Below are 24,159 nucleotides of genomic sequence, written 5' to 3'. Positions count from 1 at the left end.
CATTTCGTAGCAAAATTATCTTCTAGTAGACAGTATGGTAAACAATTTCTTTCTTATATCACAGACTCAACCAGGGCTTTCCTACCTTCAGCTATGCATGTTCCATTATTTAAAAATTTTGCCCTTGGCTGAAGACATTCAAAACTCTTCTGCTGACAGTAAGTTAGGTAGCTTTTCCCATTAGTTGAACACACTCTGCTACCATTCTTTGGGCACTGATAAGGGAGTTTACAGATACAGGTCCCATCGATGCATTTCTGCCATGGTTGACAGAAGACTTTATTGCAGGAGAGATGTGTGTATTTTTCAGTTAGGCACTTGTTGTCTAGCAGATCCTTTTGAGGTATGTATGATGTCGAAGGAAGCTGTAAAACACAAAACAAACACTAACAAACTAAAATCTTTTTTGAAGATGATTAAGTGAAGGAAAGAAACAAAAGAGACTCCCCTATCCTACAGTATGGATGAGGGTGATGTGGTATAGTGGCTTACAGAATCACAAAGGTGACTTCTAGCTCTAGCTGGAGGACTTAGTTATATGCCCATGGGTAAGTTACTGACCCTCACAGAATGTGCATTTCCTCATCTGTACAATAGGGACAATATCTTCTATTTTGCAAGGCTATTGCAAGGATTAGAGATTATATACATATAATGGTTGACAGGTATGCAGTCAATGGAGCTATTATTATCCTAAAGCCAACATAAAATTTTGTCTTTGAAGAAATCAATGAATCTCACAAGTCATGTTAAAAACTAACAAAATTGGTGATAAATATAGTCTCGTGGAATGAACTGGTGAATTTTAAATGAAATTGGTTAATTTTATTAATAAATGCAAAACCATTTGTTAAACCCCTACTGTGTGTAAAGTTTCTCCAAGATGAACATGAACTCTGTCTTCCAAGTGCTTGATATCTAGGCAATAAGACAGAAATACACATAATAACTGGGGTACAAGGAAGACTGTGGTAATTGATATAACAGTGGTACAAATACAATACAGTACTCTTGGAGAACAAAGTGGAAGAGAGTTAGTCTTTCTGGGGGGATTTAAAAAGGCCTCGTGGATATGGTAGCATTTGAGCAAGGTAAGCAAAGACGGCTGCTAGCAGAGAGCTGGTGCTAGCAAAAGACAGGAGGGATAGTGCAGAATGTACTTAGGGAATCATGAGTAGGCCCAACTGATGGACACATGAGGTTTTGTATGCTTCAAATGAGGTAGTCACTGGTCAGGATACTGGTAAGAGAGAGGTAGCAGGAGTGGAGTATGAGAATGGTTTGGAAAGACACTCAAGCAAGCAAAGCAACGAGATTGGACAATTTACTCCATGTAGGGATTGAGGGTGGGTCCTAGGTTTTGAAGCTGATAGTAAGGAGGTATAATGATGCGTTTATGAATTTGGTTTGGGACCAGTTGAGTATGAAGCATCTAAAGGACATACTTTGTGGAAAAGGGATATAGGTGTGTGTCTGAAGCTTGGAAGACAGATTATTAGTTAACTCAATAAATGGGTTAGCAAGCACCACTCTGTGCCAGAGAATGGCCTAAGGCTAGGACCAGAAGAATAAAACTCTCTGTCCAATCCAAAGAGAGACAGGGAAACCTGACAATTGCTCTGACAGATATTGGCTGGGGATGCCATTAGTATAGTGTTCTGTCCTGACTAGGAGGCTCCAAAACATTTCCAGAAATTCCTGTTTTCTGGGCTGTAGTCTGAGGGTGCTGTGCACTGGTCCTCTGGCAGAGGGGGTGGTGGGCAGGCACTTCAGGTAGGACTGTAATAAACAGAACACCAGGCTTGTTCAAGGCTAGAGAATAGAATGAGAGGGTGGTGGAGGATAAGAGAGCAGGTCCTGAGGGAGCCACTTTAAGCAAGGAAGCAAATTTGCTTTTGGGGAAGATCTTAGAAATAAGATCAGACAGGCAGGAGGCCAATTAGACCTGCAGGAATCCAGAGGAAATCTGTTGAGAGCTGGGAACAGATCAGTTGGGTCAAAAATTGTGGAAAGCATTGTGGAAAGTCATTGCTCTCTCTGTCCCCTAATTGGCCTGTCTAGAGGATGAGTGTCTTGTCCCTGTCTCACCAGCTCCCAGCAACAAGTCCCCCTCTCTTTCTCAGTGTTTTTCCAGCTGCAATAACAGCCAGTGAGGGCAGAAACAAATTGAACAATCTTTAAATCCTGTCATAAAAACAAATAAAAACCAATCAATTAAAACCATGCAAAAATTTTGCATAAGCTCTGGAAGTCTTTCTACCTAATATGCTATTCAGTAAACTTTATTAAAACCTTTCTGACGTCTCATTTTTCCTTGACCTTTGGACAGAAATCTGGGCAAGTGTCATAACTTTTCAATCATTCTTCAATTAGACCAAAAACAAAAATTTAAGATTTTTACTCCCAGCAACAGTCATGTAACAGCCAGTACAAAGTCCAGTTCTGTGTAATCATTCAAACTCTGATCTTCATTTCAGGTGAAACCTTCTCCTTTTTCCCAGCTCAAACTTGCTTTGAGGGGCATGTTGGGCCTCGTATTCATGGAATGGTGGAAAAAAAGCCCAACAAAGTCAGAACATTGAGGAGAATTTACATTTAAGGAGCTGAAGATGTGGAGCAAGTAAAAAAGTTTGATTCCCAGTCAGAGAGAGGGGTCCTTTGCTCCATGTGTCTAATGCTGTAGAGAGTTTCAGAGGATGAAGGCTGAAAAAAGCCCACTGAACTAGATGAACAAAGATCACTGGGACTCTTTCGAAGTAGTTTGAGCTGAGTGTGAGACATAGAAACCAGAGCTTGGTGTGTTAAGGCCGGAATGGGAAGTGAAGAAATGGAAGTGGAAGTACAGGGCAGCCATTCTGATTGGCCTTGTGCTTAGACATGGGAGACTGAACATAGGCTTTAAAAAAAATCTCTGCTTCCTCTCCAAGCCCCACTAAAGTGAGAGTAACAATGTATGCACCGAATTCAGAAGCACCCAAATATATAAAACAATTAATCGTAAACATAAGCAACCTTATTGATAACAATGTGATAATTGCAGGGGACTTTAATACTCCACTTACAACAATGGATAGATCATCTAGACAGAGAATCAGTAAAGAAACAATGGCCATGAATGATACATTGGTCCAGATGGACTTGACAGATATATTTAGAACTCTGTATCCCAAAGCAACAGAATATACTTTCTTCTCTAGTGCACATGGAACATTCTCCAAAATAGATCACATACTGGGTCACAAAACAGCCCTCAACAAATATAAAAGGACTGAGATCACACCATGCATATTTTCAGGTCACAATGCTATCAAACTTGGAATCAACCCCAGGAAAAAGTCTGGTAAACCTCCAAAAGCATGGAGGTTAAAGAATATCCTACTAAAGAATGAATGGGTCAACCAGGCAATTAGAGAAGAAATTTAAAAATATATGGAAGCAAATGAAAATGAAAATACAACAATTCAAACACTTTGGGATGCAGCAAAGGCTGTCCTAAGAGGAAAATACATTGCAATCCAGACCTATCTCAAGAAACAAGAAAAATCCCAAATACAAAGTCTAACAGCACACCTAAAGGAACTAGAAGCAGAACAGCAAAGACACCCAAACCCAGCAGAAGAAGGGAAATAATAAAGATCAGAGCAGAAAAAAAAATATAGAATCTAAAAAAACTGTAGAGCAGATCAATGAAACCAAGAGTTGTTTTTTTTGAAAAAATAAATAAAATTGATAAACCTCTAGCCAGGTTTCTCAAAATGAAAAGAGAGAAGACCCAAACAGATAAAATCACGAATGAAAATGGAATTATTACAACCAATCCCTCAGAAATACAAGCAATTATCAAGGAATACTATGAAAATAATATGCCAACAAAATGGACAACCTGGAAGATATGGACAAATTCCTAAACACCCACACACTACCAAAACTCAAATGAGAAGAAATAGAAAATTTGAACAGACCCATAACTAGTGAAGAAACTGAATCAGTTATCAAAAATCTCCCAACAAGTAAGAGTCCAGGACCAGATAGCTTCCCTGGGGAATTCTACCAGACATTTAAAGCAGAGATAATACCTATCCTTCTAAGCTGTTCCAAAAAATAGAAAGAGAAGGAAAACTTCCAGACTCATTCTATGAAGCCAGCATTACTTTGATTCTCAAACCAGACAGAGACCCAGCAAAAAAAAGAGAACTACAGGCCAATATTCCTGATGAATATGGATGCAAAAATTCTCAACAAGATACTAGCAAATCGAATCCAAAAGCATATAAAAAGATTTATTCACCATGATCAAGTGGGATTCATTCCTGGGCTGCAGGGCTGGTTCAACATTCGCAAGTCAATCAATGTGATACATCACATTAATAAAATTAAAGATAAAAACCATTTGATCCTGCGAATCGATGCAGAAAAAGCATTTGACAAAATACAGCATCCTTTCTTAATAAAAACTCTCGAAAAAGTCGGGATAGAAGGAACATACTTAAACATCATAAAAGCCATTTATGAGAAGCCCACAGCTAATATCATCCTCAATGGGGAAAAACTGAGAGCTTCCCCCTGAGATCAGGAACATGACAGGGATGTCTGCTCTCACCACTGTTGTTTAACATAGGGTTGGAAGTTCTAGCATCAGCAATCAGACAACAAAATGAAATAAAAGGCATCAAAATTGCCAAAGATGAAGTCAAACTTTCACTTTTCACAGATGACATGATACTCTAATGGAAAACCTGACAGACTCCACCAAAAGTCTACTAGAACTGATACATGAATTCAGCAAAGTCGCAGGATACAAAATTAACGTACAGAAACAGGTTGCATTTTTATACACCAATAATGAAGCAACAAAAACAGAAATAAACTGATCCCATTCACAATTGCACTGAGAATCATAAGGTACCTAGGAATAGACCTAACCAAAGATGTAAAAGATCTGTATGATGAAAACTATAGAAATCTTATGAAGGAAATTGAAGAAGACACAAAGAAATGGAAAAACATTCCATGCTCATAAATTGGAACTATAAATATTGTTAAAATGTCAATACTACCCAAAGCAATCTACACAATGTCTTCCCAATCAAAATTGCACCAGCATTCTTCTCAAAGCTAGAACAAGCAATCCTAAAATTTGTATGGAACCACAAAAGACCCTGAATAGCCAAAGTAATAGTGAAGCAGAAAACCAAAGTGGGAGGCATCACAATCCCAGACTTTAGCCTCTACTACAAAGCTGTAATCATCAAGACAGTATGGTATTGGCACAAAAACAGACACATAGACCAATGGCATAGAATAGAAACCCCAGAACTAGACCCACAAAAGTATGGCCAACTAATCTTTGATAAAGCAGGAAAGAATATCTAATGGAAAAAAGACAGTGTCTTTAACAAATGGTGCTGGGAGAACTGGACAGCAACATGCAGAGGAATGAAACTAGACCACTTTCTTACACCATTCACAAAAATAAACTCAAAATGGATGAAGGACCTGAATGTGAGACAGGAAACCATCAAAACCCTAGAGGAGAAAGCAGGAAAAAATCTCTCTGACCTCAGCCGTAGCAATTTCTTACTCGACACATCTCCAAAGACAAGGGAATTAAAAGCAAAAATGAACTATTGGGACCTCATCAAGATAAAAGTTTCTGCACTGCAAAGGAAACAATCGACAGAACTAAAAGGCAACCGACGGGATGGGAAAAGATATTTGCAAATGACATATTGGCTAAAGGGCCAGTATCCAAAATCTGTAAGGAACTCACCAAACTCCACACCTGAAGAACAAATAATCCAGTGAGGAAATGGGCAGAAGACATGAATAGACACTTTTCTAAAGACATCCAGATGGCCAACAGACACATGAAAAGATGCTCAACGTCACTCCTCATCAGGGAAATACAAATCACAACCACACTGAGATACCACCTCACACCAGTGAGAGTGCCTAAAATGAACAAATCAGGAGGCTATCGATGCTGGCGAGGATGTGGAAAAATGGGAACCCTCTTGCACTGTTGGTGGGAATGCAAACTGGTGCAGCCACTCTGGAAAACAGTGTGGAGGTTCCTCAAAAAATTAAAAATAGACCTACCCTATGACCCAGCAATAGCACTGCTAGGAATTTACCCAAGGGATACAGGAGTACTGATGCATAGGGGCACTTGTACCCCAATGTTTATAGCAGCACTCTCAACAATAGCCAAATTATGGAAAGAGCCTAAATGTCTATCAATTGACAAATGGATAAAGATGTGGTTTACATATACAATGGAATACTACTTGGCAATGAGAAATAATGAAATCTGGCCATTTGCAGCAACATGGATGGAACTGGAGGGTATTATGCTAAGTGAAATAATTCAGGCAGAGAAAGACAGATACCATGTGTTTTTACTCATATGTCGATCCTGAGAAACTTAACAGAAGACCATGGGGGAGGGGAAGGGGAAAAAAAAAGTTACAGAGAGGGAGGGAGGCAAACCATAACAGACTCTTGGATACTGAGAACAAACTGAGGGTTGATAGGGGTGGTGGGGGAGAGGGGAAGGTGGGCGATGGGCATTGAGGAGGGCACCTGTTAGGATGAGCACTGGGTGTTGTATGGAAACCAATGTGACAATAAATTATATTTAATATTAAAAAAAAACAAAAGCAAAACAAAAAAAAAAAACCCCACCCAAAGTGAATGAGAGAATGTTAGGGGCAGTTAGTTAGGTTCTAACAGGGTACCTGGAGGCCAGCAAAGAAGTCATGCCCAGTTATCAGGAAAGTAAGAGGCCTGTCCAGGCAGTACTCCAGAACAAAGTCACAAAAAGCTGGATCAAACCAGACAGGCCCAAGATGGCTGACAAAGTAGGCTGAATAAGGAATAAAAAACCCGAAACCCTGCTTCCAAGACATCCTTGCCCCAAATAGTAAATATTACATCTCCTTGTTAACAATCATCAATAAAAGATAGAAACCCAAATCCCAGGGTGTGCAGTGTTCCCTCTTCTAGCTTGTCCATTCATTTAAAAACAATTTTTTTTACATTTTTATTTATTTTTGAGAGACAGAGACAGAGCAGGAGTGGGGGAGGGGCAGAGAGAGAATGAGACACAGAATCTCAAGCAGGCTCCAGGCTCTGAGCTGTCAGCACAGAGCCCAATGTGGGGCTCGAGCTCACAAACTGAGATCATGACTTGAGCTGAAGTCGGATGCTTAACCAACTGAGCCACCCAGGTGCCCTCTGTCCATTCATTTGTAATGAAATATATATTCATTACAAAAGTAAAAAAGAAACTTCTACATCAAAGAGGAATTATACTGAAAACCTGAAAATATTTCAAACTGAACAATAAATACCACTTTTATTGTATGCCACTGAGGCTTATGGCATGCAGATGATGCATTACCTAGAGAGAAATTTGTACCTTAAATGCTTATATTAGAAAATAAGAAAAACTGAAAATTTAGGAGTTAAGCATTTAACTCAAGGAATTAGGAAAACACAATAGAGAACAGAAAAGATAGCCTAAGATAACAACAAAAGTTAAACAGGTTCCATTAAGAATTCTTATGCTCCCAAAGACTGAGAGCCACTTCTGTTGACCAATAATTTTTAAAGTGAGTTACATATAATCTGGGAGTATGAAGATAATCAGGTGGGTAAAGTAATAGAAATTATATTAATTGTTATGTTTTATTGAAAAAGTAGGAAGAAATAAATTTATCTTTACTAATATTCAAATATGGATCAGCACATGTGCTTGCACTCATAACATATTCATTCAATATTTGTTGAGAGACTACAATGTGCCAGGTACTGTTCTAGGTCCTGGGGATACAAGAGTGAATTGCACAAAGTCAGAGAGCTTACCTTTCTAACAGGAGACAGACAAAAATGAATAGAGAATAAATACACAGTATGACAGAAGGTGTCAAATGTTGTGCAGGGTAAGAAGAATAGAGATTGGGGAGAGTGAGGGGGAGGACCATTATTTTGGGGGAAAAGTTTATCTTGGAGCAGAGATATGAAGGTGAGTGTGCAATCCATGCAAGTATCTAGATGTGGGATGTCACGGTCAGAGGAACGAGCCAGGGCAAAATCTGTAGGGGAGAAGCAAATGTGATGTGCTCTTGGTCTAGAGAACTGGTGTGGCTGGAGGGATGTAAGTGACTGGAGAGAGAACAGGAGAAGATGAGGTCAGAGAGTTGGAGGGATGGATAACTGATCACATAGGACCTTATAAGTTACTGTAAAGACTTTGGCTTTTTCTCTGAATGAAAAATAAAGCCACTGGAGGGTGTGAGCCTTCCAATATTTAGAAATTGGGCAGAGAATGAAGAATTAGTAACAGAGATGAGAAGATGTGGCCAGTGAAGTAAAAGACAAATAAATAGAAAATGCTGGCACAGAGGCAAAGAGAAGAAAGGAGTGATCAGCTGCTGTGTCTAATGCTTCTCTAGTTAAATGGTGACCTTGAAAAATGTAATTTTGGTGGAATGGTGGAAACTCAAGCCTGACTGGGTTCAAGAAATAATGGGAAAAGAGAAACTGAGCACAGCAAAATTTTGAGACTTTAGATATAGAGGGGCAAAGAGAAATGGGGAGATAATTGGAAGAGGATATTGAATCAAGAGAGGGTTTTTGTTCTAAGAGGATCATATACATGTGCTTAAGGAAACTAGATGATATGATCTAGTTTTAGCTAAAGGAATAATGGACAAATGGCTTAAAGATTCATGTAGTGAAATGAATGCTGGATTGAAAATAATGCCCAAATTCAACACCAATGGAAAAGCACATAGCAGAGTCATACTTCTAACCCCAGTAGAGGCTGTTCATCAGTCACATCATGGGGTTAAAAACAATGAAAAATTAATTAGCTATGACAAGAAGTCAGCCCTACCCCCAATGAGTAGAATTAAAAAGAGTATTTGAAATATAAATTTCTATCTGGTATCATTATGAACCTCTCCCTACGTGTTTATTGTATGTTGCTCTTTGTGAAGTATTTTTTCCAGTTAATATGCCACTAAATCAAATGAAAATTTTGAAAAATAATAAAGTATATTTAATGACATTATCCCATTAAAGATTGATGAAAGTTATTAAAATATTATCTATGTGCTTAAAATTGTGTTTTAAGGTGCATTATTTATATAGCAGTGTATTTATTATTTATAAAATATATTCACATGTACTAGAAACACATGTTCAACAATTTGTAGCAGTTATGACTCTAGCCTATTCATCTTCAAATCATGACTCAACTCCTTCAGTTACTGTTGCTTTTTTGTGTCTATGGGTTTGTTTTTGTTTTGTTTTCTTTTGGCCCTTTCCTTGGTATTTGTAATGATGCAGCAATTATTTTGATGTAAACTTTGTCTTTTTATTCTAGGCAGGACTACAATGAAACAATTTGAGACAGATGATTGGTAGTTAGAAAACAAGAAACAATCTCCTATTCACCCCAGTATACAGCTGTATAGCTTTACCTGTGGTTTCTTTGTCCATTGTTCTTGATTTTCATCTGTATCCTACAAACAAAAGAAAAAGAATGATCAACTATGACAAAGCACAGAAAAGGCCACCACTTCCCCCTTCTACTGCTTAAGTAGCTGTGTGTGCTTAGGTAAGTGACTTTACCTTTCTGATTCTGCTCTTCTATAAAATGTGGAAAATAAAAATATCCCCACAGAGCTGTTCTAAGGATCCAATAAAAATAAATACCAGGGAAAACACAAATAAACATTTAAGACCTTATACAAATGCAAATATGATGGTAATTGTAGTAGATTGCAAGTGGCCCCAGTTCTTCTAACCTCCCTTCACCCAAGTCCTTTGTCTTGCTTCTCACTGGGGGCAGGGTGTATTTTCCTAACTCTAGACTCTGGGTCTGGCCATGTAACTTGCTTTTGTTTAACAGGAAGTCAGCAGATGTGTTACAACAGATTGGAAACTTTTTGTCCGGTTGGGTTTGTCCTTTGCTTCTTTGCCATAGCTATGAGAAGAACATGGCCAGACTAGCAAAGAAGAACCACTCTAGTTGAGCTCAGCTTAGATCAGTTGACTGCCAACCAACATGCAGACTAGCATACTAAGTAAAGTTTTATGCCACTGAGATTTTGTGGTGATTTTATTATTATGGCATTAAGTAACTGGTACAATAATCATTTTCCTGGAAAGCATTGAGGTTAAAAATGGAAAAGCTTCAAAAACCGTAAACAATATGGAATTTTGTCTTTCTTCCAGAAGTAAATAAACAGCTTATATCCTGAAATTATCAAATATATGGGAAGTCTTTCCACTGGAAGAGTTTTAAGACCCCTATAGTTTTAGTTCCTTCTCATCGTGCTTTCCACTAGCAATTTTTTTTCTACAATTGTTTTCTCTCCTTGGATCTGCCTATCTTGTATCATACCTGTTTCTGATACAAAGCCATGCTCTGACACCCAACAACCAGATCCTTAACTATAGCCATTCTATACAGATAAAAAAGTAATGTTTCTCTATTTATAAATAATGATGAATTGTTTAATTCACATAAAGAATTTGAATTTTATTATTTTTTGTTCTTGTTTTTTTATTAAACTTTTAAAATTTACATCCAAGTTAGTTAGCATATGGTGCCACAATGATTTCATGGGTAGATTCCTTAATACCCCGTACCCATTTAGCCCATCCCCCCTCCCAAAACCCCTCCAGTAACCCTCTGTTCTCCATATTTAAGAGTCTCTTATGTTTTTGTCCCCCTCCCTGTTTTTATATTATTTTTGCTTCCCTTCCCTTGTGTTTATCTGCTCTGTCTTAATGTCCTCATATGAGTGAAGTCATATGATATTTGTCTTACTCTGACTGACTAATTTTGCTTAGCATAATACGCTCCAGTTCCATCCATGTAGTTGCAAATGGCAAGATTCCATTCTTTTTGATTGCTGAGTAATACTCCATTGTATATATACACCACATCTTCTTTATCCATTCATCCACCAATGGACATTTGGGCTCTTTCCATACTTTGGCTATTGTTGATACTGCTGCTATAAACATTGGGATGCATGTGTCCCTTCGAAACACCATACCTGTATCCCTTGGATAAATACCTAGTAGTGTAATTGCTGGGTCATAGGGTAGTTCTATTTTTAATTTTTTGAGGAACTTCCATACTATTTTCCAGAGTGGCTGCATCAGTTTGCATTCCCACCAGCAGTGAAAAGAGATCCTCTTTCTCCGCATCCTTGCCAACATCTGTTGTTGCCTGAGTTAACGTTAGCCATTCTGACAGGTGTGAGGTGGTATCTCATTATGGTTTTGATTTGTATTTCCCTGATGATGAGTGATGTGGAACATTTTTTCATGGCCATCTGGATGTGTTCTTTGGAGAAGTGTCTATTCATGTCTTTTGCCCATTTCTTCACTGGATTATTTGTTTTTTGGGTGTTGAGTTTGATAAGTTCTTTATAGATTTTGGATACTAACCCTTTATCTGATATGTCATTTGCAGATATCTTCTCCCATTCTGTCAGTTGCCTTTTAGTTTTGCTGATTGTTTCCTTTGCTGTGCAGAAGCTTTTTATTTTGATGGGGTCCCAGTAGTTCATTTTTGCTTCTGTTTCCCTTGCCTCTGGAGATGTGTTGAGTAAGAAGTTGCTGTGGCCAAGATCAAAGAGGTTTTGCGTGCTTTCTCCTCGAGGATTTTGATGTTATGTTTAGGTCTTTCATCCATTTTGAGTTTATTTTTGTGTATGGTGTAAGAAAGTGGTCGAGGTTCATTCTTCTGCCTGTCGCTGTCTAGTTTTCCCAGCACCACTTGCTGAAGAGACTGTCTTTATTCCATTGGATATTCTTTCCTGCTTTGTCAAAGATTAGTTGGCCATACGTTTGTGGGTCCATTTCTGGGTTCTCTATTCTGTTCCATTGATCTGAGTGTCTGTTTTTGTGCCGTGTTTTATTTTTTAAATAACTACCCATTTTTCCCAAGACCAGTATTTTGTTATTGGAAATGGTAGGAAAATGGTTATATGATGTGTGCAGGTACGCTGGGCACTTATACCCTATTCTCCTTAAAAAATTGGAAATATTACTTTGGGTCAATTCCATTATTTTTGCCTCAGAAATTAAAAAAAATCATTGGCCTTGTTTCTTGGTCTTGTTTTTTATTATGAAGGTAAGATGGCTGAAATGTTGTTGTTTTCATTTTTTTTTTAGCATTTGTAGTTTTATTCAAAATCACCCCAAACTGGAAACAACCCAAATATCCTTCAATGGGTGAAAGTTAAAACAAACTGTGATACATCTGCACATTGGAACACTACTTAGCTATGAAAAACAACCTGAATGAATCTCAAAGACATACTGAAAGAAGCCAGTCTCCAGAGATTGCATCCTGTATGATGCTATGGATGTGACATTCCAGAACAGGCAAATCTTCAGGAATGGAGATCAGATTGGTATGTGCCAGAGGCTTGGGTGGAGCAAAGGTTGACAACAAAGAGGTGGCATCAGAGAATTTTTTGGGTGATGGAACTGCTGTGTTCTAACTGCAGAGGTAGTTACACAAATGTGTTAAAACAGAACTGTACATACAAAAAAGTTGATTTTATGGTATATTAATTCAAAGTTTTTAAAAACGAAGATAAAACATGTCCCAATCAAATTCTTTTTAAAAAGGCTATAGAAGAAATTTTCCACCTGGGTTTCTTCCAGAAAGTCTGCTGTGTGCGGACTCTGCCACACCAGCCCTGGTGTTTGTGGGTCTGTTTATTCGCCTGTAAAACAAGAAGTCAGTCTATAGCAGTGATTTTCCTTCTCCCCCACACTCTAAAATTGTACCGTTGGGCAAGCCCGTCATGGAAGTTGGGGTGGGGTAGGTTTGGAAGAAGGCATTTGGCTTCCACTGGTGGACCCACAGACAAGTTGTGCTTTTGTCTGTCTCCTATATTGTTCATTTGAAAACCTCTGGATTAGAATCGCTGGTCTTGAGTCAGATCTTCAGGTCCTTGGGAGGTTTGAACCATCTTGGATTTCAGGGTCTATAGGTTGGGCCCACTCATTTGTCCTTTTGGCATGTGCCCTCATAGACCCAGGTGGTTAGCCAGACCAGGGCACTGGCTTTAGTGGTAAGCAATCTAAACAAGGCCTTTGTGGGGAATCTGGAAGAGTGCTCCTTGCTTCAGGACCCCCAGGGCACACATGGATTAAATCAATGGGAACTCTGAAAAGGCTAAGAAGCTAGGCCTCTCCTGAAGTAGGGTGTGAAGGGACTTAAACCTTTTTTTTTTCTACACAGGAGGACCTTTTTGGAAGAGCATTTTGTAAACAGTAAAGGGTTGTGCAAAGATGGGGGAATTGTGAGGATGACCGTGCTAACCAGGACCAGCAGGGCCAAAGCATCATTCATGCCTAGAGTTGCTACCATAAGCCCTGACTGTGTGTCAGGCACCATGTTAAGGAATTGCTGAATCTTCATGACAATGCTGTGAGAAAAGGGCTGTCATTGCTTGGACAGATGAGAAAGCTGAGGCTCCAAGAGGTCCCAGATCGTATGGGGAGGAGGTGACAAGGCTAGGTTCCAGTCTGCAGCTCTGGCCTTCCAAATCAAGACCTACAAGAGGAACCCCTGAAGCCTGATGCCAGGCCTTCTCTCCACGTGTGCCTCTAAGAAGGAAACTAATGCCACCATCAAAGGCTGGCAGGGGACTGCCATGGGTACTCTGAGACCTTGCCACCTACAATAGCGCTCAAAAAAATTTTTTTTAAAAATTTTTTTTTCAACGTTTTTAATTTTATTTTTGGGACAGAGAGAGACAGAGCATGAACGGGGGAGGGGCAGAGAGAGAGGGAGACACAGAATCGGAAACAGGCTCCAGGCTCCGAGCCATCAGCCCAGAGCCTGACGCGGGGCTCGAACTCACAGACCGCGAGATCGTGACCTGGCTGAAGTCGGACGCTTAACCGACTGCGCCACCCAGGCGCCCCAAAAATTTTTTTTCGTAAATTTTATACAATGGAATGCTTTCTTTGAAAACTATGCCATGTGTAAATCCAACCCAGAAAACCAGAGTTGGGTCCCTGTGGCTGAAGGTAGAAGCAGGGTTGGCCTGGGCCCCCAGGGCTCCCAGAGCACCACCTGAATGCCACTTATCTAGTAGGTTGGCACTAACTGTGAGTGGCACAGGAGGCGCCATGATGCTTAAGGCTCTGGCTTCGGGTTTGAAAGAGTGAAGTGGAATGGTGGTTGACTCGTTTGTGGGTTGGTTGGTCTGCGGGAGGGCAGCAGGCTTCCAAGCTTGCCATATGCTTTAGGCACTGGTCCATTTGACCTGGGCACTTACCTCTCTCTCCCATCTGGCCAGCAGCCATGACCTGTCACTCACAGGGTAGGAAACTTACCTGCACCATCGTACAGTTAGTGAATTTAATCTTTGAAGATATGGATAATAAGGTTAAAAGCTACAGCACCTTTCCTTTTTTTTTCTGGTCCTTATAAAAGGCATCATCTGTTTTTTCTGTAACAACAGTAGAACGTTTAAGTTCAGATCTTGATCAACAGCAGATCTGCACCTTTGACCTGGGCACAGAGGCTGGTGAGATGGCTCAAAGTGGAATCATCAAACGGACCCCCTTCTCCTAGATGTCAGGGATCACTCCCATAGGGGAGCTGACCATGTGCACGGAGTTCTTGCCAAACAGCTGGAACTCATAGTGGATGAGCTGCTCCCAAAAGCCATTGTTGGGCCGGATGATGGGCCGGCATGACTTGGTCCCGTGTGGGCGTCCAGCAGGGACATGGCATGGTACTTCATGAGGTAGGCAAGGCAGAGGGCAGCTGAGCGGCTCATGCCAGCAGCGCAGCGCAGCAGCGTGCGGCCCTGCTTCATCGCCACACCGTGGATGTGGTCAGCAGTGGGGTCAAAGAAGTCCACAGAGACGTGAGATGGGTGCGTCAGCCACCGGCACCTGTACATACCGGATGTCCTCATACAAAGTGTTCACCACTTCTACCGGGACGTTGACGACCGTGGTGATCCGGTTGCTGGAGACCATGAGCTTGTTGTTGGCAGCCACCCCATTGCTGATGTATAGGCTGCTGGTGATCTGTGAGAGGCCGCTGACCGATGGCTGCCGGAACCGAACCGGAAAGGTACACGGGGTGCTGTCATCAGGCCAACGGGTCAGCGGCCAGTGAAGCACAAAGGCTGCATCTTTCTGCTAGGCTGTGCCATGGGAAACTTCCTCTCGTGGGCGAGAGAGCAGGTTCGTTCAGGAAGCAACCTTGCCCGAAGCGGGCGAGGGTCTCGGGGAGAGAGAAGACCGGCCACCACCATCTGGGAGCCACAATCCCAGGCCGCCCCACGCTCTGGTTTCCATAGCAATGGTCCTTCCTCGCGGTGAGGGATCCTCAGGGCCAGGTCTTCGGGGAAACCCCGGCCTCCTCTCCGCTCTCTGGGGCTGTCCTGCCCGCCCTCGCCAGGTTACCCCCGCCCCCCCCCCCCCCCCCCCCCGCGATGACGCCGGGGCCACATCACTTTTAGCGGAGAGGTAGTGTCTGCTCAGCTCTCTGCAGTCCGCTGAGTCTCCTGTTGTTTTCATTTTTAATTAATTTTTTAAAAATAGGAAGCACAAATGAATATTACAAAAAGGTTCGAAAGAGTGCCTGTAAAACTTATGTTTCCTTTTTTCCCTTATCCGTTCAACCTACCCAGGCCCACCTCAGAGTCATTCATTTAATAGCTCTTCGTGGGGCACCTGGGTGGCTCAGTTGGTTAATCGTCCAACTCTCGGTTTTTGCTCAGGTCATGATCTTGGGATTTCCTGAGTTCAAGCCCCCCCCCCCCCCCCCCCTTGGGCTCTGTGCTGACAGTGCAGAGCCTACCTGGGATTCTCTCTCTCTGCCCCTCCCCTATTCATGCTATTTCTGTATCTCTCAAAATAAATAAACTTAAAAAAGTTCTTTGTGAATCTTTCCACACATGAGCCCATATTTTACTTTCTAACTCTGTCCCCTAATACCAATGTAATTTGTAACCAGTGGCCTTGTAAGTAGCCCCTGGAAGGGAATACAGATGGTTTCTAATGTTTTGTTATTATAACCAATGTGGTAATAATCTTTATATGATACACATTATTTCCTACATATACTAAGTATATCTGTCAATAGTTACCTGGGAGTGAAATTGCTGAATCAATTAAAAAAAGTCTTTTTAATGTTTTAATTTTTTTAATGTTTATTTATTTTTGAGAGACAGAGAGAGAGAGAGAGCGCATGAGTGGGGGAGGGAAAGAGAGAGAGGGAGACTCAGAATCCAAAGCAGGCTCCAGGCTCTGAGCTGTCAGCACAGAGCTGGCCTGATGCAGGGCTCAGACTCACAAACTGAGAGATCATGACCTGAGCCAAAGTCAGAAGCCTAACTGGCTGAGCCACCCAGGTGCCTCAGCAGTCTTAATTTTGGAAGGTATTGCCTAATTTCTCTCTATATAGGTTGTCATTTGCATTCCCACCATTAATATATGACAGTGTCTATTATCCATAATCTTGATTACATACATATACCTTACTAAACTTTTATCTTTGCCAATTTGGTACAGAAAAATGTTATCAGAGTACAGTTTTATTTGCATTTTTTCCCTCAGTGAGACTGAACATCTTTCAATATGCTCAAACTTGAGAGGTTTTTCTTTCTTTCTTCTTGCACTAACCATATATTTTGCTGATGTATACTGGGTTTTTTTCTTGTTTGTTTTTCTATAGGAACTCTGTATGTTAAAGAAACCAGCACTTTGTCTGGAATAGGAGTTGCAAAAAATTGTTTGTCTATTGAAAAATGGCAAGCCTAGTACATTTGACACATAGAACAGATACTTTTTAAACACTACCCCCTACACAATAAAATTATTTCCAGTGAAAATCATGAAAAAATGAACAATAAATTATGCAGAAAAATGTAAACAGTAAACATTTTCTTTCATTGAAATTCATACATAAAACCATGCTTACAAAAAAATAAGAGTAAAAAATACTGCAAAGTAAAGGAAAAAAATAAATATTTTTGAGTATGTTTATTTAATGAAAAAGGAAAAAGTTATACCTATACCTGTAATAGTAATAAATAATATTGCCATTTAATAGCGGTTAAATACATCGAGAATAAGAATGAATTTCATTTTATTTATTTTCAAAGCTTATTCATTTATTATTTCTGAGAGACAGAAAAAGAGAGTGTGCACACGCACACACACACTCAAGCAGGGAGGGTCAGAGAGAGAGGGAGAGACAGAATCTGAAGCAGGCTCCAGGCTCTGAGCTGTCAGCACAAAGCCTGATGCAGGGCTCGAACTCACAGACCACAAGATGATGACCTGAGCCAAAGTCAGACATCTATCTGCCTGAGCCACCAAACACCCTTCATTTTATTTTTAAAAAATTTTATTTATGTATTTATTTTTTAATAGGCTCCATGTTTACTACAGAGCCTGACACAGGGCTTGAACCCATGACCCGGGGATCATGACATGAGCTGAAATCTAGAGTCAGATGCTCAATTGACTGAGCCACCCAGGAGCCCCAGAATAAATTTCATTTCAAAGATATTATTCAGGGCTCCTAGGTGGGTCAGTCCATTAAGTGTCCAACTCTTGATTTTGGCTCAGGTCATGATCTCACAGTTGGTAAGTTTGAGCCCTGCTTCCAGCTCTGTGCTGGCAGTGCAGAGCCTGCTTGAGATTCTCTCGCTCACTCTCTGTCCCTCCTCTGCTCTCTCTCTGTCTCTGTTTCAGAAGAAATAAACTTTAAAGATATTATTCAAATTTGGTAAAATATGTCTTTTTGTACTATTGTTTGCACTTGGCAAACAAAAATATTTCACCTTTCAGTCTGCACCAGTTTACTACTTTACACTTTATATTATTAAAAAATGTTTCTTTATTTATTTTGAGAGAGAGGAAGAGCAGAGGAGGGGGAGAGAGGAGAGAATCCCAAGCAGGCTCCATGCTCTCAGTGCTGAGCCCCACGCAGAGCTTGAACCCATGAACTGTGAGTTCATGTCCTGAGCTGAAATCAAGAATTGGACACTCAACAAACTGAGCCACACAGGTGCCCCACTATTTTATGCTTTAAAAACAAAAGTTCCAGGGGCACCTGGATGACTCAGTTGGTCATGGGATCGAGCCCTATGTTGGGCTCTGTGCTGAGTGTGGAGCATGCTTGGGATTCTCTCCCTCCCTCTGCCTCTTACCCACCTCTCTCTCTTTCTGGAAAAACAAAACACACACACACACATTCCAAATGGCAATTAGAATGACAAAACTGAAAACTCAACTTTTGTTTCTTCATCCTTACAATTCATTGTTACAACACTGTTTATTTTGAATCTATTTACATTCAAAAAAATGTGATAACACAGAGTTTGGAGACAGGAACTGTACCTGAAATGAGCTTGAACAATTCTAATGTATAATGTATATAAGACTGCCTCTATCAGAGCTGAACTGAGAGTTGACTGATTTAACTTACACTTTATAATACAAGGTCTATTAAAGGATACATTTTAAAAAATATGCATATTTGAAGTTAACATTTGTGATTTAAAAACTCAATCTCAGTAATCCTGGCAATTGCTAACTATGCTATCTAATATAGGAGTCACTAGCCAAATGTGGCTATGTAAATTAAAATTAATTAAAATTAAATTAAATGGGAATTGTTTCCAGTCAAGATTAAATAATAGGGACCAGATTGACCTTTCTCCCTAAAGCAATCAGGAAATGGACACAATATAGAAAGCAATGATTTTCAAGATACTGAACATCAGGCAAAGAAGGGTAGTGATCCCTGAGAGAGGTGTACTCTACTGACATAATTCTATACCTAGCAAAAATATCGTTAAAAATTTTAAGGCAAATAACAACCTCTTCAGACACAAAAGCTGAAAGAATTAATCACTAGCATACCCACCTTATAAGAAAAGTTTAAAAAAAAAGTCCTTTAAGCAGAAGGAAAATTATGCTGGACGGAAATCTGGATCTACACAAATGAACGAAGAATACTGGCAATCTCTGGGCATATTTGATATGAGGGAGAGGTCAGTGAAGAAAGCAGCTTTTTTCTCTTCTTTGTACCTTTTTTGTGGTATCTTTGAGTTTGTTATCAGGGTAATGTTGGACTCAGAATTAATTAGTAAGTATTCACTCCTTTTCTCTTTTGGGGTTAGAGTTTGAGATGAATTAGTGTTACTTCTTTATTTTTTTTAAGCCACCAAGTTTTATTATTTATTTTTTATAATTGATTCCAATAATTGTATTAGCATTTTTATTATTTTTTAAAAATAATTTATTGTCAAGTTAGTTAATTCTTCTATAAATGTTTAGTAGAATTTATCAGTGAAACCATCTAATACTGGACCTTTCTTTGATGAGATTTTTTTAAAATTACTGATTCAATCTCTTGTTATATGTCTGTTCAGATTTACTATTTTTTTCTTGAGTCAGTTTTGGTAATGTGTGTGTTTCTAGGAATCTGTACACTCATTTAGGTTATCTACTTTGTTGGCATATGATTGTTCATAGTACTCTCATCATTCTTTTGATTTCTGTAAGGTCAGCAGTAATGTCCCCACTTTCTGATTTTATTTGAATCTTCCTTTTTCCCGTCAGTCTAGCTAAGGTTTGTCAATTTAGTTGATCTTCTCAAAGATCTATTAATTCTATTATCTTACTATACTTTATTTTTTCTATCTATCTATATATTTTTTTTTTTAGAGGCTAAACAACATACTACTAAATAACCAATGGGTCAATGAAGAAATCAAATAGGAAATAAAAAAATACATGGAGACAAATGAACATGAAAACATAATGGCCCAAAATATTTGGGATGCAACAAAAGTGGTTCTAAGAGGAAAATTTATAGCAATACAGACCTACCTCAGGAAATAAGAAAAATCTCAAATAAACAATCTAACCCTATACCTAAAGGAACCAGAAAAGGAACAAAGCCCAAAGTTAGTGGAAGGAAGGAAATAATAAAGGTCAGAGCAGAAATAAATGAGACTAAAAAAACAAAAACAAAATCAATAAAACCAAGAGTCGGTTCTTTGTGAAACAAAATTGATAAACTTTTAGCCAGACTTATCAAGAAAAATAGAAGACAGAAATAAATAAAATCAGATGAGAGAGAAGTAAAAACTGACACTATAGAAATACAAAGCATTTGACAAAATTCAGTATCTGTTCATGATAAAAACTCTCCATTCTAATCTGTACTATTTCTTTCCTTCTCCTAGCTGTGGTTTTAGATTACTCTTCTTCTGGTTCTTTAAGGTGTAAGGTTAGGTGTTTGATTATGGATCTTTGTTCTTTTTTAATGTAGGTATTTACTGCGAGATTGCATTTGCCACTTCCCATATGTTTTGGTATGTTGTATTTCTGTCTTTGTTTATCTACAAGTATTTTCTAATTTGTGATTTCTTTGACTACTGGTTGTTTAAGAGTATATTACTTTATTTCCACCTATTTGTGGATTTTCCAGTTTTCCTTCCGTTACTGATTTCTAGCTTTATTCCATTATTTTTAGAGGAACAATTTCTTATGATTTCAATATTTTGAATTTATTGAGATATGTTCTGTGGCCTAACATATGGTTCTATTCTGGAGAATGTTTTATGTACACTTGAGAAAAATGTGTATTCTGCTTTTGGTGGGTGTGGTGCTCTATATGTGTGGTTCTTAGGTCAGGATGATTTATAGTGCTGTTAAAATCCTCTATTTTCTTATTAATCTTGTCTAGATTTTCTATCCATTATGGAAAGTGGGATATAGAAGTTTCCAATTATTATTATAGAATTCCCTTCTTCCCTTGAATTATGTCATTGTCTCATATATTTTGGGCTCTACTGTTTGGTATGTTTATGCTTACAATTATTAAATATTTTAACTGAACTCTTTTATCAATCTAAATGTTCTTCTTTGCCTCTTGTAACAAAACAAAATTAAGGTCAATTTTTTTCTGATATTAGTGTGGTCGCTTCTAGTTCTCTTTTGGTTACTCTTTGCATTAACATAGCTTTCCACCCTTTCACTTACAATCTATTTATGTCTTTGGATATAAAGTGAGTCTCTTGCAGACAGCATATAGTGGGATCATGGTTAGTTTTCTAAAAAATAAATTCTGCCAATCTCTGCCTTTCATCGGAGAATTTAACACACTTACATTTAAATTGTTTTTAAGGAAGGCCTCACTTCTGCCATTTTTGTGATTTTCTTCTCTATGTATTCTACTTTTGTTGTTCTTTATTTCTTCCATTACTGACTTCTTTTGAGTTTAGCTGATTTTTCTGTAGTGAATTGTTTTGGTTTTCTTATCATTTCCTTTTCTGTATCTTTTTAACCTTTTTTTTTGTGGTTGCCATGGAGATTATACTTAACATCTTAAATATATAGCAATCTAGTTTGAATTGATACCAACTTAGCTTCAAGGGCATATAAAAACTCTGCTCTTATACAGTTCCATCCTCTCTTTATGTTGTTATGGTCACACATTACATCTTTATGCATTGTATGCCCGTTAACATAGATTTATAATTATTTTTATATATTCTTCTTTTAAATAATGTAAAGTAAAAAGAAGACCTACAAATCAAAAATAAAATTACACTTGCTTTTGTATTTACCTATATAGTTATCTTTATTGAAGTTCTTTATTTCTTTATATGACTCCAAGTTATTGTCTAATGTATTTTTGTTCAGCCGGAAGGATGCTTTTTCTTGTAGTGAATTTCTTGTATAGTAGAAATTAATTCCATCAGCTTTTGTTTATCTGAAAATATCTTAATTTCCCCTTTATTTTTAAAGGATAGTTTTGTTCAATATAGAATTCTTGGTTGACACCAAAGAAGACATACAGATGACTAACAGACACATGAAAAAATGCTCGACATCACTCATCATCAGGGAAATACAAATCAAAACTACAATGAGATACCTACCATCTCACACCTGTCAGAAGGGATAAAATTAACAACTCAGGAAACAACAGATGTTGGTGAGGATGTAGAGAAAGGGGAACCCTCTTACACTGTTGATGGGAATGCAAACTGTTTTACACTCTGGAAAACAGTATGCAGCTTCCTCAAAAAGTTAAAAGTAGAACTATCCTACGACCCAGCAATTGCACTACTGGGTATTTATCCAAAGGATACAAAAACATTGATTCAAATGGGCACACGCACCCTAATGTTTATAGTAGCACTACCAATCATAGCCAAATTATGGAAAGAGCCCAAATGTCCATTGACTGATGAATGGATATAGAAGATGTGGTGTGTATATAGATAGATAGATGTATATATCAACATAGGAATATATATATTCATATATATATATATATATATATATATATATATATATATATATATTACTCAGCCATCAAAAAGAATGAAATGTTACCATTTGCAATGACAGGGATGGAACTAGAGTATATTATGCTAAGTAAAATAAGTCAGTCAGAAAAAGGCAAATGCCATATGATTTTACTCATATGTGGAATTTAAGAAACAAAACAGATGAACATAGGGGAAGGGAAGAAAAAGTAAGATAAAAACAGAGAGGGAGTAAAACCATAAGAGACTCTTAACTATAGAGAACAAACTGACGGTTGCTAGAAGGAGGTGGGTGGGGGGAATGGGGTGAATGGGTGATGGGCATCAAGGAGGGCACTTGTTGTGATAAGCACTGGATGTAAGTGTAAATGATGAATTACTAAATTCCACTCCTGAAACCAATACTACATTATATGTTAACTTGAATTTAAATAAAAATTTGGAAGAAAAAAAAATCCCTGTACAGGGTTTTGATATAAAAGGGAGTGGGGCTTTTTATTCCTTAGAAAGAAATCTGGTCCCAGTTTTTAAAATAACAAAAATTTCTTTCTCCCAGATGTACATTTTAAAACTTCTTTCAACACATTTATGTTGTTTCTATGGTAACTTCCATTTAAAAATGGTTATCTCTTAGCATTCCATTATCTTTCATAAACTAATATTTTAAGAAGTTCTGAAATTTTCACAAATATGACAATTCCTCTCAAAATGCTGTTTTTTAAAGGAAAGAAGGAAACTTTATTATTGGATGATTATTCAGTAAAAGAAGCTCTTTCCCTTTCTGTAAGTGAAAAATACTATTTTGTTTTCTTTTTTATTGTTTTTGTTCCTGGAATCAAAACTGTGGCCAAAATATTTTCTCAAAAATATATTTTTCTTCTAGAACTGATACATGAATTCAGCAAAGTTGCAGGATACAAAATCAATGTACAGAAATCAGTTGCATTCTTATACACTAATAATGAAGCAACAGAAAGACAAATAAAGAAACTGATCCCATTCACAATTGCACCAAGAAGCATAAAATACCTAGGAATAAACCTAACCAAAGATGTAAAAGATCTGTATGCTGAAAACTATAGAAAGCTTATGAAGGTAATTGAAGAAGATATAAAGAAATGGAAAGACATTCCCTGCTCATGGATTGGAAGAATAAATATTGTCAAAATGTCAATACTACCCAAAGCTATCTACACATTCAATGCAATCCCAATCAAAATTGCACCAGCATTCTTCTCGAAACTAGAACAAGCAATTCTAAAATTCATATGGAAACACAAAAGGCCCCGAATAGCCAAAGTAATTTTGAAGAAGAAGACCAAAGCAGGAGGCATCACAATCCCAGACTTTAGCCTCTACTACAAAGCTGTAATCATCAAGACAGCATGGTATTGGCACGAAAACAGACACATAGACCAATGGAATAGAATAGAAACCCCAGAACTAGACCCACAAATGTATGGCCAACTAATCTTTGACAAAGCCGGAGAGAACATCCAATGGAAAAAAGACAGTCTGTTTAACAAATGCTGCTGGGAGAACTGACGAGCAACATGCAGAAGGTTGAAACTAGACCACTTTCTCACACCATTCACAAAAATAAACTCAAAATGGATAAAGGACCTGAATGTGAGACAGGAAACCATCAAAACCCTAGAGGAGAAAGCAGGAAAAGACCTCTCTGACCTCAGCCGTGGCAATCTCTTACTCGACACATCCCCAAAGGCAAGGGAATTAAAAGCAAAAATGAATTACTGGGACCTTATGAAGATAAAAAGCTTCTGCACAGCAA

General features: G+C 38.5%; 1 protein-coding gene and 1 pseudogene across 5 annotated transcripts in view; both read right to left on the bottom strand.

The window, feature by feature from the left end:
• CFI (complement factor I) overlaps positions 1 to 24,159 on the bottom strand; it is an 87,199-nt gene that overhangs the window by 29,228 nt on the left and 33,812 nt on the right. For all 5 annotated transcript variants that reach the window (XM_058721667.1, XM_058721665.1, XM_058721666.1 and 2 more), the window contains 2 exons: positions 9,489 to 9,530; positions 86 to 365 (listed from right to left, as the gene is read on the bottom strand). In XM_058721667.1, coding sequence (XP_058577650.1) covers positions 86 to 365; positions 9,489 to 9,530 — 322 coding nt within the window. The remainder of the gene's footprint in view (positions 1 to 85; positions 366 to 9,488; positions 9,531 to 24,159) is intronic.
• Positions 14,012 to 15,320, bottom strand: LOC131506264 (dual specificity protein phosphatase 18-like; annotated as a pseudogene).

This window comes from Neofelis nebulosa, chromosome 3, assembly GCF_028018385.1.
Source record: "Neofelis nebulosa isolate mNeoNeb1 chromosome 3, mNeoNeb1.pri, whole genome shotgun sequence".
In the NCBI taxonomy this organism is placed as follows: domain Eukaryota; kingdom Metazoa; phylum Chordata; class Mammalia; order Carnivora; family Felidae; genus Neofelis; species Neofelis nebulosa.
This window is presented reverse-complemented; position numbering and strand designations above follow the sequence as displayed.